The sequence below is a fragment of the Netta rufina genome (genome assembly GCF_964035555.1).
Source record: "Netta rufina genome assembly, chromosome: 8".
Lineage (NCBI taxonomy): Eukaryota > Metazoa > Chordata > Aves > Anseriformes > Anatidae > Netta > Netta rufina.
Window position 1 is genome coordinate 12553687 of NC_140131.1, and position 13904 is coordinate 12567590.

The 13904-nt window shown below is 36.8% G+C and overlaps 1 protein-coding gene across 1 annotated transcript in view; it reads right to left on the reverse strand.

The window, feature by feature from the left end:
• The window catches only part of LOC311211878 (vitellogenin-1-like), a gene marked incomplete at both ends in the record, with an annotated part of 42543 nt that overhangs the window by 18107 nt on the left and 10532 nt on the right, over positions 1 to 13904 (reverse strand). Inside the window, 10 exons of the mRNA XM_084290864.1 lie at positions 3187 to 3372; positions 3489 to 3582; positions 3667 to 3856; positions 4128 to 4247; positions 4335 to 4436; positions 4522 to 4646; positions 8933 to 9030; positions 9116 to 9333; positions 11461 to 11679; positions 13165 to 13287. Of these exons, the coding sequence (XP_084146990.1) occupies positions 3187 to 3372; positions 3489 to 3582; positions 3667 to 3856; positions 4128 to 4247; positions 4335 to 4436; positions 4522 to 4646; positions 8933 to 9030; positions 9116 to 9333; positions 11461 to 11679; positions 13165 to 13287 (1475 nt within the window). The remainder of the gene's footprint in view (positions 1 to 3186; positions 3373 to 3488; positions 3583 to 3666; positions 3857 to 4127; positions 4248 to 4334; positions 4437 to 4521; positions 4647 to 8932; positions 9031 to 9115; positions 9334 to 11460; positions 11680 to 13164; positions 13288 to 13904) is intronic.

Consider the following 13904-nt stretch of genomic DNA (forward strand, 5'->3'; position numbering starts at 1 on the left):
TGTGTTAGGCCACTGATATTTCAGGGAGTGTGGCGTTACACATGGGGACAGAAGATTTCAATGTCTGTTTAAAACAAAAACAACAACAAAAATCACTGAAAAACTATTTCTCCAGGTTTTAAAGCACAGCATGACATCATATCCAAAGAAATAAGTAGCAAGAGGCAATTTTCCAACCAGATCTTTAACTCTCTTTCTGCTGCGGTGAAATGAAAATGTTTGTCTTTCCTGCACATCATCCTTCTGACCTTGGAGCAAAGGTGTTACAAAAACAGAGGCTTGGACTGCAAGTCATTTCTCTCCTCTATCCCCAAACATGCAGCATGGTGAGCTCATGCACTACGTACACTGGGTCTTCTGCATTTTCCATTATATGTTGTATACATGTTGTGTACAGTGTTGTAATTTTGTAATTCAATCTTATAAATATGAAGCAATTTCTGCTTATCCTACAGTTAAAACAAGCAAAAAAGCCCCATGGTAAGAGCTCTATTCAAGATTATGTATATACTTCAGTAGCCTGTCATTATGAATATGTGATATATTTGCAAAGTGTATTCTTTGGCAGCTCTTCATATTTATACTTTAATCACAGGGCTCTAATTTTTCCTTAAATTTATTTGATTTTTACTTCTTCCTGTAAATTTTGTTTAAAAGTATTCTTAAACAGCCATCTGTAATATACCAAATAATTATGCTAAAAGAGCCTTAAAAATAACTATTATTCTTAATTAAATTTAACTTTGACAGAATTGAATTGAAACATATGCTATATATTCTCTTCATGGTATGATTAACTGTGCTCTGATTTTTGCTGTAAAGAAAGTTGAGTCCTTAGTGTACTTATTTGTCTTGGGAATACAATCTCTCTATCACCAAAGTTTTTGGGCTTTAATTTTTTTTTTTTTAATCGTTCACCTGAATTTCTTTTCCACTCCTGGATATTTATATACATCCCACAGCTGTGACTGGTTATAACCTGTACAGTATGTAGGATGTAACTGAACTAAACACTGTTGAAGACTGTTTACGTCCTGTGTTTGGGTGTGGGAGATGAAAACTAGAATAATTTTACATCCTGACCAGCTTCAAGGTACTACTATAGATAGTAACTCACTGACCATCAAGACAAGTGCCTAATACTAAAACATTTCAAACTGCTTACAAACAGCTGAAAGACCAATAGTTTTCTAGAACCATTTCTTTAAAAGGAGCATTTAAAGTTAATATGGGGAAGTGTCAGAAAATTTCTAAAATATCGAATTCAATATTTTATATTAATTTATATTTTATATTGAAATATTTGATTTTATATTGAATTCAATTAAATTCCTTATTTTTTGGTGGAGCTATGCAAAAGGAAGAGAAAGTCCATCTTAAACTAAGACTTTGGACAGAATGTATATACATCCTTCCTCTCTATATATCATTCCTGGTAGTTTCTCTTCATACCTTTAAGATTTTACTTTGTTTGTTCTTTGACCTCCTCAGTGATGTGGTTCAGCGTTACATTCTCTAGTTATTGCTTTCCCTTCACTTGTACTCATTGCAGTTTCATTGCTCTGTGTGATTTCCACCAAGCATTTGTTTTGTAACAGTGAACAGGAATGCTTTTAGGAGAAAAATTGATGGTGCTAAAAGTTAGCTAGTGAGTATTAGCTTTCTCACATACTTGGCATTATGGAGCTACTTCCAGCTGACAACTTCACTTTATAAATGGGAATACTGCAGGGTCTAGAGGAGGGCTTGGGCTGGAACTGGTGGACTCCTTGTCTATGATCCCCTATGTTTGTTACTGACTTGTTTTATATTTTCTGGCAATACATTTAACCCTTTTGTGGATGATTTGATTTCCCCTTAAGTCAAAAGAGGAAAATATTTTTTATTTTGGTTTGCCAGAAGGATCTTTCTGCTTAAATTTGTAGCTCTCTGCCTGAGGCTCTAAACTCTACAATGTCCAATATTCTCGTTCCAGTTCAGCATCCTTACTAAGTTCATTAATATCCGCTTTGTCCTTTCTGATGATAATTAGTGAGATCAAGTGCCCGCTGTCCCTGGTGACCTTGGAAGTATACTGTCCCGATATTCAGAAGAAACTGAACAAAACATTCACTCATGGTGCCACAGCAGTTTACACACAGCTAACAGACTCTCTGTGAATTGCTGAAACTCTCCCTCCTCTGTGTGGAGAACCTGATTACAATCATGATTGACGGAGCTGAGGAATCATAGCAGGGAGGAGGATGTGATGTCAAATACCTAATAGGTGGTTCTGTGACCATTGAAGAGCAAGGGAGAATAATGATTAGCTTCTGTGGTGGCTAAACTGAAGAGACCTGCAGAGCTTCTCTGGGCCAGCAGCCATGAATGCTAATTGCAGATGGATCAAGCAACTGAGCTCTTTTGTTATGGCTGTATTCTTAGAGCAGAAACTTATTAACATTTCTGCAGCTTGTATAATAGCTGATTTCTATTGTCAGTGATGCTTTTTTCTTTGTTACGAATTTTCAGCTTGTCTTTCTCACTGTTTTTTTTGTGTGTGTGTATGAAGGTTTTTTAAGCTTTGGTCTACTGCTTTGATTCCTTGGACATACTCGTTCTGTTTCATCCCTCTCTTCATACTTGTATTTCCATCTGTTTTCATTTGTTTGGCATCTGGCTACAACAGTTTTCCATAGTGTATTGTAATTGCATACACTGATAATAAATCAAGTAGACCTAACAGGCAAGAAAACCAAATGGCAGCTACAGGGTAACGGCAGCTACAGGGTAACAAGGGGTAAAAACACAAGAAACACCAAGTCCTCTGCACTTCCAGTCACCAAATGCAAATATGTATGGGTTACCTGTTACAACTGATAGAATCCAGGTGGCTTATATTTTACCTAGTGTCTTCAACCCAAATATATATATATATATTGGGATAGAAATTTTATGCCTTCTGAGTTTCAAATATTTTATTAATCTCAAAAACTGAGAAATGGTAATTTTCAGGTCAAGACCAGAGAAAGTAAAACATTTTCAAGCAAATCTTTTGTAAATGTCCTTTCATTTAAATTCAATAAACTACACTGATCACCCCAGTTACTCAAGCTGTTAGTCAAAGGCAAGATCCCTAAGCCAATGTTCCATTTAATTTGGAAACACTCTACAAGGCTACAAAGAAAGATAAATGCTATGACATACCTTACAGTAAATAGGTTAGTCTCTTCTTTACATGGAGGAATTTCAGCTTTGATACTTTTTTCCTTCATCTGGACAGTGGCAATAACATTCACAGGTACATGAGCATTAATTTTGGTGTGTGCTTCCAACCCTGCCTGGATCATGTTTGTGTTGATCCCAATTACAAAGGTCATATCCTTAGCCATGCTGAAAAGTTAGAACGAGAGGGTAAAATTATGTACATACAGCAAACAGCTGCTGAATTTTTTTGTGGCCTCTGTCACTTGGAAATATGATTCTTTCAATTTATGAAAAATATTTACCTTAGACTCATTTTGGATCGCAGCCTAATGTTGGCTTGCAGTAACTCAGTCAATCTGAAATCAGACCTTGGAGAAGGTGTAATCTGTGCTTGAACTGTTAGAAAGAAAGTAAAGTGTTAAAAATCCCCCCATAACCTGATAACCATGTTTGTGTTGCTCAGGTATTGAAATACTTTACCATTTCCTGCCACCTTTGTGACAGAAGAGTAATAGAAGCTGGTCTCCATTGGGAACCCAACACAGGTAGGCACAATATGACGGATCTCAGAGGACAGTAAAGCCTTGGTCCACTGCCTCCCTATGCCACTTTGAAGGTTACTGATTAATCTCTTTATTGAAGGGATTTTTTCATCAGGTCCATACCATGCCTGCAATTACAGAGTTCAACTTGTCTAAATAAGCTGAGCTTGAATATCATGATCTGTGTCATTAACTGTGCCTCAAGGGAAGGTCTGCCAGCAACGATTATAGCTAATCCTGATCAAAGTTTGAATTTATTTACCTTAACACTAAAGACAAAAAAATCTCTTGAACTGAGAATTTTAAAAAAGGGGGGGGGAGGAGAAGGAAATGTGTGGAAGAAATAGTGTTTTAAAGCTTTTGGTGCTTATCTATCTGGTGGTGTTTTTGAAATGATACCTGCAATGCATTTTGGATGGTGTTTTTATCAAGTCCACCAAAAAACAACTCTTGGCCAAATATCTTCAAGTAGCCTGAAGCAAAAGGTTTGTCGCTCGGGAGTGCCTTCCAGTCTGAGAGCTGCATGAGAAGAGGAAGAAAGTCTGACTCTTCGTAACATTTGGCAAACCAGTCCCTGACAGATTTTCCTTTATCCTGATAATTTACCGTTTTCAGGATTTCCCTGAAGTCATAGTCAGTCTCCCAGTCCCTGTCAGGAGAGTAACCTTTAGCAAACACCTCCTGCAGTCCTTCAACTGTTATTCCCACCTGTGGGATGAAGCAAAATGTAAATGCCAATTGGATGATGGTCCTGTGAAGGTATGAGGGGCAAACTGCTGGTAGACTCAATTACCTCAAAGGGATCAGCAACTCTTCCAAGGAAATGTGTCCGCAGGTGGGATATTGCTGTTGTTGGAATTAAGCTGCCTGCATTATTCAGTACCAAATATTTAGCTGCCAGTCCACTCATAAGGAACTCTGAAGAGAAATAGGTAGTAAAACACAGCCCAGTTAGTATTTTAAAGCCACAGTGTGCAGATTGTATCAATTTACTAATTGCATAATACAACTGATACAGCGTGGTATGAGAAAGGCCAGAAAACCCAGCTATAAACCTGATGTTATAAAACAGTCACGAACAGAATATTCTGTATTCTTGAACTGTTAAAGGGCAAAATTACAAGTCCCCTGCTCATTGCATGGTGTATATGTTATTTTTCCAATTGCTTCTGCTATATCCTTTACATCCAGTCAGATTCTATAATGCCAGTTTATGAAATGCTTTTACAAGACATCATTTAAGGCAACTTGACAAAGGGGATCAGAAATGAGAACAGATTTGCCATCCTTTGCTAATAGTTTAAGAAAAAGGGATAGAGATGGCCTGTAAGGACAGATGGTGAGGTGTAGATTTGTTTCCCAGATGACTCAGAGGCAATTTAACACACCTCGTTCCAAATGTTGTAGCTCTTTACATAAAATGAACTAATTGTTAAATAATTGTTAACTATTGGGTAAACTTCAAACAAACATATTTTTTGTCTATTTATCTTTAGATTTATCATCTACAATGTTCTTAAACACAGATAATTAGTGCAGAACACAGTTATATGTTCTTCCTGATCTTGGCACAGCTTTATGCTGTCCTGTTTTCTGAATTAAAGTAATCCCAAGGCTTTTCCAAGTTTCCTTAAGTTTCAAAATGAACTAGGGTAGCACAATATGTAGGCATCCCTGTTGTGCTTCCTTTTTTCCAACCCTCCTTCCTTTTCTAATACTAGATAGAGGACAAGAAAATATTTATAAGAGTCCCTATGTTTAATTTCTGCTATCCTTGTGTTAGACATAGGCACCATATACTGATTAAATAGACCCTAGAATTCTAACAAGACCAGAAATCAGCATTGGAAATCCAGGTTAAATGCAGAGCCCTAGAAAATGCATACCAATAATTTCAATACCTGTGTAGAAATTACTGATGTATTAAGGAAATATATTTTCAAGTGTTTTCTAGAATCATAGAGTATCCTGAGTTGGAAGGAACCCACAAGGATCATTGAGTCCAAATCCTGGATTTGTAATGAGAGGGAGTGAGACTTTGTCCTCTTTCTAGAAAAGGAGTGATTAAATTCTCATAAATTATTTAGCCATAATTTGAAGACTAGATTACTGCTTGGCTCACAAATGTTGATGTTTACAAATATTCAGGCCCGTGTGATTTCTCTAGTGCCATTCTCTGTGTTTCAGACAAAATCTCACTAGCATGCTAACACCTTGTCATTCTCTTTTGAATTTGTGCATGCTGACAGAGGCCTGAATGATCCTTGGCCCTAGCTCACTAAGTTTAGTATCTTATGCTAAGTTTAGTAACAGATTACAGAGACTAAGTTTGATTTCTAATTTCTCAGGACAGATTTTCCAACTTTCCAGGTACTTGAGAAACAATCTGTTGGAAAGACAATCCACTTAGTCCGCAAAATCCGTATGAACTGACCTTTCACTAGGTCACCTTCACTCTCCTTCTTCATGAAGCTCCTGCATTACCCAATGTGCTTCGCACTATCTGCCTACAAAATATGCTGTTCAGTAACAGCTCCTGTGATCAAAATACAAACATTTATGCTATCCCATAAGAGGCAATTTCCCATGGCAGAGGAATCATTGGAGAACCTTCAGCAGGCAGCCAGGGAAAGAACAAAAAAATACCAAAAACAAAAAACAAAAACAAACAAACAAACAAACAAAACACCTCACATTTATCTCACATTTATTTTCCAATTGAAAATAAAAAGCAAAATGGTATCACACTGGGACATTACTATAAACTGACTTTAGATCTGTAAATAAGAAGACTAGATTTTCTCCGAATGACTTTAGCCAGAGCAGTCTTATTGATACCTCATAAGAAATGTTGCTCATAAACGAGTAAATGATTAAACAAAATTCATCAACTTAAAGATAGTATTTTTTTTCCATACCTTAGGCATTATGCATCTCTAATGCTCTAAGAAAATATTTACCAATGAAGAATCCTACTAACTCAGTGAGATGATGCACCATGGCCACTTCACTGTGAGAGTGTGATGACACCTGCATATATCTGACTAAATATTTTACCTCAAGGAAGACGGAAAGGAAAATCACTAATCAAATAACACAATCTTTAATACCTGGATATTTAATGGATATTAGTAAGCATATTTCATTATATAAATATGTAGAAAACCTGTACATACTGAGAGTCAGATTCTGTTAGTTCCCATATTAAGCAGTACCTGGGTCATCCATTTGATTTCAGAGGCAGTGTGCAGAACATGAAGCACTATTTGTGGTGGCCATGTGTGACAGATTCCAGATTAGAGGTATATTCAACTGACATTAGTACCCATCATTAAAAATTCAGCACCTAGCACCACAAAGAACTGTGATGCTGAGGGCACATTTTTGTTTTTAGCAAGAAAATAGGTACTGCATTACTGCTGTCACTATGGTAACTCTTCTAGAAGGAACTCATTGAAACATTTCACCCATGGCTATTGGTGACAAATCAAATCAGAAAACTGGAGGATGGAGCCTCCTCCCACACCGGTGCAATTGAGGATTGACTTCACTTAGCTGACTGAATTATACAAGTCTAAGAATTAAATAAGTGAGAAAAGGAATACGTTTTCCTTAGTCTTCAGGATAAGAAGTTTAAATTTCACATCTGCATTGTAACCGAATTTGTGACACTGGCATTCACCAAGAATTAACAGCAATTCAATTCACTATCTGCTGCATTTGAGGCTACAGCCAGAACAAAATAATCATTTCACATAGCCCTCTGCCAACTGCCCTCCTGTGTACTGCACCCTTCGTTTTCACTGTGCAAAAATACAGGCAACTTCATTTTTAAAGCAAAAGTAAGGAGAAAATGAGTACCTAAAAACTGAAACACATATCTGTTTATTTCTGGAAAATGTATCTCTCTATGAATGCATTTTAAATGGCACAAAAGTTCACACACACAGTGTGTATTATCTACACACTGTAGATATTATTAGTGTATTTCTTTGGGCACTCTCTGCCTCCATCTCTGAGGAAGCAAGCATGTGGTATTGTGGTTGCTGTGGTATGTATCATACTCAGTTTCATTATAGACCGGACTAAATGCTCATATAAAAACCATGAAACAGGGGAAGGGAAACAATAAGATCCACAAAAGTCTTCCAAAACCCCCTCCCGTCCCAAAAAGAAGGCAAAAGTACTTGCACACTTAGCACTGCAGTTTTTAGATGTTTGAGTCTTTTTCTATTGACGACTTTGAAAAGAGTCTTTATATGTACCAGTGAATAACAAAAGTGCTAAAAACATCTAAGTCTTTCTTTAGATAAACAGCATGTGTAAGGAGACTGTTCGTAGATATCATCTCTCCAGTCTGCCAGCTACATATGCCAAATCACTGAGGCTGTCATGGTCATTTACATAGGAGAGTTGCTTAAAAAATCCCTACTGGGAAGAGTAACAGAAATTGGAAATGGAAATAGGTACAATTTGGCCCAGAAAGAGATGTCCTCTAATCTGGTCCTCTCCCCCCTAACTGCCAATGCTCTTGATTTTTCTAGGTGACTCCCATTGATGTAACTGGTGTGATTCCAGATCATGCTCATTCCAGTAAAGAATCTTGGAAAGAGGGTGCAAGAAAAATCTTTAGACAACATGCTTGAGTTAGCTACTCATAGGTGCAATGACTTGTTACATCTGCCCGTTTTTGCTGTTTCACTGGGCACTACTATTGGGGTGAAGGGAATTTAGCATCATATTTGATTTCAGAAAGAGTTGTACATGTTCAGCACCAGTAGAAATTAATCCACTTCAGCAGTAATTTAGGTCCCTTCTGTTTGTTTGGTGCTGAACAATGGTATGAAATTGTTAAGCACCACTGAGACTATGGCATTTGATACAGAAACATGTGCCTCACTGGCTAATGAAAACAGAGGGTTAGAGCCCCATAAGCTCTCTGGTAATTTCATGCTGGCAGTGTGCAGTGCAAAATACAGAAGGACCTGAATACTCTCAAAATGGAGAGCCTGAGATGTATTTATTTATTTATTTCCACTGAATGTAGGAGAATATGGAGCAACAATATGCAGCTAGCCACCTGGCTAGTGCAATTAAACTCTCATACTTTATTGTTATACTTCAACCTGCATATATTTCCCTAAAAAATCTTCAGGATGATTACTATGGGGCAGGGATGGGGGGGGGGGGGTAACATATCTTACCTTTAAACATACTGAAGCGGAAAACCTTGCTGAACTGATATCCGGATCTGTCAAATTTGGGACTTAGTGCCCTGACAGCCATTCTGCAGGCAGAAGCCCTGAAAAAAATCAGTGAGCACATTAACACCTCAATTTGTCTGCAACAAGTTATTCATCTAGAGAAATGAGGCAGATTTTCCTTACATCACTTGAAGATCCGGAGCTGTGCTTCTACCCAGGGCCCTCAGGTGAGAGTAGATGAAACTTGCCACTTGCATGCTAGGTTCCTTCAGCACAGCATCAGCTAATGTCATCAGGATTGGAAGACCTGGCTTGGTTTCAAGCAAAACCACTGCAGCTAACATTCGAACCCGAGGATGAATTCTGTGATTCAGGAAAATCTCAAGGGTGATAGCCTGGACCTGAAAATAATTAATACTTTCAGATTTACTCTATATTTGAAGAGTTTTCTAGTAACCATTCATCATCAGTGAATCAACTCTTCTTCACTAGTACAGTAAAAATTTGTATTGTTTATTTATTATGGCAACAATATTCCTGGTTTCAGAGTTTGAGGGCAGGAAGGGGCATTATGGTAATGTATTCTGATTCCTTCACAATCAAAGCCATAGAACTTCACTGGATAAGCATTACATCAAATCTATTGTCCCTTGTTAAGCACTAGCAAATTATATCTTCAGCATAACCAAGATGAAATGTAAGTAAAAGAGATTTCAAGAACCTACCACATATCTAAGATGTGATTTCAGTGATCACTGATCCCTACATATAAAGGTATACTTTATTTCTAACCATTTCTCCCGGCGCTCTTTCTACCAGAATAAAAAACAGTTTACTATCAATAATCTCTATGCAATTTAGGCAATTTAAAATTGTAAGCTTATGCAACAAATGTAATTTTCACAGTACTACTTGTGACTGATGTGTTTATCGTGTACTATATTTAGTATCAAGACTAATTTTGTACTGGAACCATACACTTGCACGAGCTGCACTGAAGTGTTTGACCTCAACATCAAACAGGATGGAGATGGTGTAACACCATCTGACCATCCCTGTGTGAAGTCCTTTCTGACTGGGACAGTGCATATATATGCTCTCTTCTGAAATATCTGATTGAGAAAACTTCAACAAACTTTGCAAACACCCTGAATGATGTCATTAATTTGACTATATTGATTATCAGATACCAAGTGTGAAAAGGATGCAATAACTTCCTTCTAAATGTTACTAACTTTTCAAATTACTACTTTTTCATATTAAAGAATAAAAATGACAGGCCATGTGTTAAGTCTGTTTAATGCAAATATGGGTGTGTAGCTGGTTGTAAACAAGGGATTAAACTAGTTTTGAACAATGCAAAATCCAGTCATAGTCATTAACCTGTTACAGATCAATTTTCTCTAAAGTAAATGCATATAAAATAGTACTAAACAGCAGTCTGGGTCACTTGTGGAAAACTGGGCCAAAGGGCAAGCAGACATACAGCATTGTTTCCAAACGCCAAATCAGCTTTTTCCTTCCCTTGCAAATCTAATTCCTACCCTTGCTAGTCTCTCCATCCCCCCACCCCATTTTTCCTGTCTAGCTCCTGCTCCTAGCTCTAGTAAATGGTTTCTTTATTCTTTTGCTTAAAAGCATACCCTGGCACACTATTGTCTGTGGATCAATATGTGTACTCAAACTGGGAGTCATAGGCAAAAAAAAATAACAGTAGAATGGAAAAAATGATACAGATTAGTAGGAGAATAGTTAATGAAAGCCTTTTATTTTACTTTTTATGTTAAGAATAGTCTTATATAAAACAAACAGAAAAATTCAGTATCAAGAGAAAAAGCTTGACAATGTAAGGTTTCCTTTTAGAAGTGGATTGCTTTAAGGTGAAAATGATTGTAAAGTGATGTCTATGGTAGATGAGATTATGCCTGTGTAGCCATTGTATGAGATATTGAATCATTATCTCGTTCAGGGACAAAAGTCACATTTAGTAAATGTTCTGTTTATGACTTAAACCCACACAATGTCTGTAAATTTGTAATTAGGATGCAAACCTCTAGTATCTATTTACAATAAGATCTGGTCTTGAATTACGATTAGATGTGACACTCAGTATTAAATGTCAATTCTCTGAAAACCTTGTTTTGTGGTTCTCTCACATACCAAAGTTGAAGTAGCACTAAACACATTTTGGTCAATAATTTAGCTTTCTGTCTAATGTCCTTGGAAAATAAATGTTTGCAGTGGAAATACTGATTTGTCTTCAACAACAAGGTAATGAATATACCCTTTTAATGGGATTTTTGCTGCTTTCTGAAATAGTAGAGGTTAATGTCAAAAGGAATAAAACATGATAACTTAGTAATGGTGAAAGAATTAAAAAAAAAAAAAAAAAAAGCCCAAAAGATATTACAGCTATGTTCGGAAAAAAAATAAAATCCTGCTCCCTTATCTCCCTTATCCCCCATCATTGATTACCAGCAATGTGTTGACTTACTGTAAGTACAAAAGAGACTGTATTGTTTCCTTACCATTTTTGGGTCTCTCATGCCTATATTTTTCAGGGCCATCACAGCAGTCGTATGGACTTTGAGTGGCAGATCTGAGGCACCAGCTGCATATCCAGGCAAAAATTTCTTGATGTGCTTGATGCTGGCTGGATGTCCCACATTTCCAAGGGCTTTCAAGGCCAGAGAAATTTCTTCTGTGTTAGACTTGCTCAGTGCCTCTCCTGCAAAGCCATGGAGTAGCTGAAAAAAGAAAACAAATCTGTTGAGTTCAATTCCAGCTCTTATCTATACTCCATTCCACAGCCTATGTTTGAGGCTTGACTTTGATAATTTCAGTTTGTTCAATTCACTGATTTTATTTTATTTTTTAAATTCTTCTTTATGTTCATGAATAGGACATTTTATTCGTGGAAGTATAGTCAAGAAAGCTGCTATGAACAGCTTCTTCATCATTATGCCTTAAACTTATCTAGTAAGATTTTAAAAGACAAAATTAATGGATAGATTCTAGTTCCCACTGTTTTTCAGGGTGAGTTGAAAACCCAAAAATAAAGTCCTTTGAATATCTTTGCCTACTGTTTGAAGACAGGTGCAAAAATGCAGGTATAATTTAATCCTTCAGACCCTCAAATAAGATTCCTGAAGAGGTATGGCTAGTGGTGGTGTCCTTCAATATATCTGTGACAGCAACTTTTTAGTGTGGATTAATAGCCAGGAATGAGATCATCAGGTCACTTTACAGCCTTCCTTGTAAGCAACTGGATCACACATATTTATGTGGCAAGATTAAAAATAGTTGTCTGAAGACTGAATATGAGAAAATATCCTAGCAGAAAACTTTTACAAAGAAAAAAATAAAGCTCTACAAAAGAAACACAGATGTTATAGAATAATTTCAATATAGTTCCTGTATTTTAAAATGCATTGAATGAGGCTACATAGACATTTGCTCTGGGAAAGAACTTCCATTCCCTGGCACTGGGTTTCTTAGATTTTATTACCTCAAGAGCATTGGTTGGAATTGTAACACAGGAAATGCATGTAGGAGTATCAACCATGCCTACATACCACAGGAAAAAATCATGGCAGGCACACAATGTATTGGGAAAGCCCTGTTTTTGCTGAGGGTGACGGACTGGTGATGGACTGACCAGTGTTCTAGATTGAGAAAACTTATTTCTCCCTCTCTATGACTGCCAGTTCGACAACCTCTGTAAACCATTACATGCACACCTAGAATGGCAAAATGTTATTTACTGCCTATTTAAGTTGTTTTCAGGCATGCTGAGTAAAAACATTGCAGAACAGGGATGTTAATGCTGCTACTCAATGCCTTATACTCAATGTGGATGATTGGGCTCTGTTTCTGCCTGGAAAATGTCTGAGCTACACAACTTTGAGCAAAACCCTGGGCTTTTTGTGTCATTCAGTTTATATATCTGTTAAGTGCTTATATCTAGAAGTATTTCAGAACAGTGTCATGGGACTTCATTATTAATTGGCAATAAAGCACTCAGAGATACTTAGATAGAAAGGCCATGAATTATATGCAGCTTCTTCTCACTCTCGTCTGTTAATCTTAAGATAAAAATGCTGTATTTAACCAACTGGGGTTCCTTTCCCCAAAGGAAACAATGTACTTAAGTGAAATACAGATTTCTGAATAATGAGGAAAGAACTCAAGGCTTAATTTTTCTTTTAAATGATACATAAAAATTTGGTTACCTGAAGACATTCAGAGCAGGAGTCTGATGAGGAGCACTGTTTGTAGCACAGTGATGCATAGCTGAGATGGCAAACCTTTCCAAGTACAGTACTTGAGCGTGGACAATGCTTTTTCACGATGAGCTGGGGAGAAAGAAGTTATTTGTTACTACCATTATTGAAAAGAACAGCAGTATTAGAAACAGTGTTTCTGCTGAATACATACTAGGCTTTTTATTTTTATTTTTATTAATGGATTTATAGTTATTCAGTGAATATTACTGTATTTGACAATGCAATCATAAAGTAATTCCAAGTAACATCTGGAAGGCAGATATGTTGCTTTTATAGCATTTCGGATTTAAAATTCGTATAGACTATAATCTAAAAGGAGGAAATAAACCAGTTATGAAATGGATAGGTTATTAATTGGGTACACATTATTCAAAAAGCATATTTAGGTGTTTTATAATTGCTTCAGCTATAGATACAAAATGAAAAATTGAGATCTGTTGTGAATGGAGTTCAGTACTTTGGGCAGACAGGAATATTTATATAAATGTAGGAGATGATGGGAGGCAACAACACACTTCTTTGAATGGGAAGCACAGCATTACCACACAGCAATGGCCAGGCTGTCTTGGCTTTTACAGCTGGCAAAACTGTCTATTCTGATATTCATGGTCTTTACTGAGGATAGGCAGAGTTCAGTATCTGCATTTGAGGGCAGAATTAGACCGTGCAGAATAGGAAAAAAAATG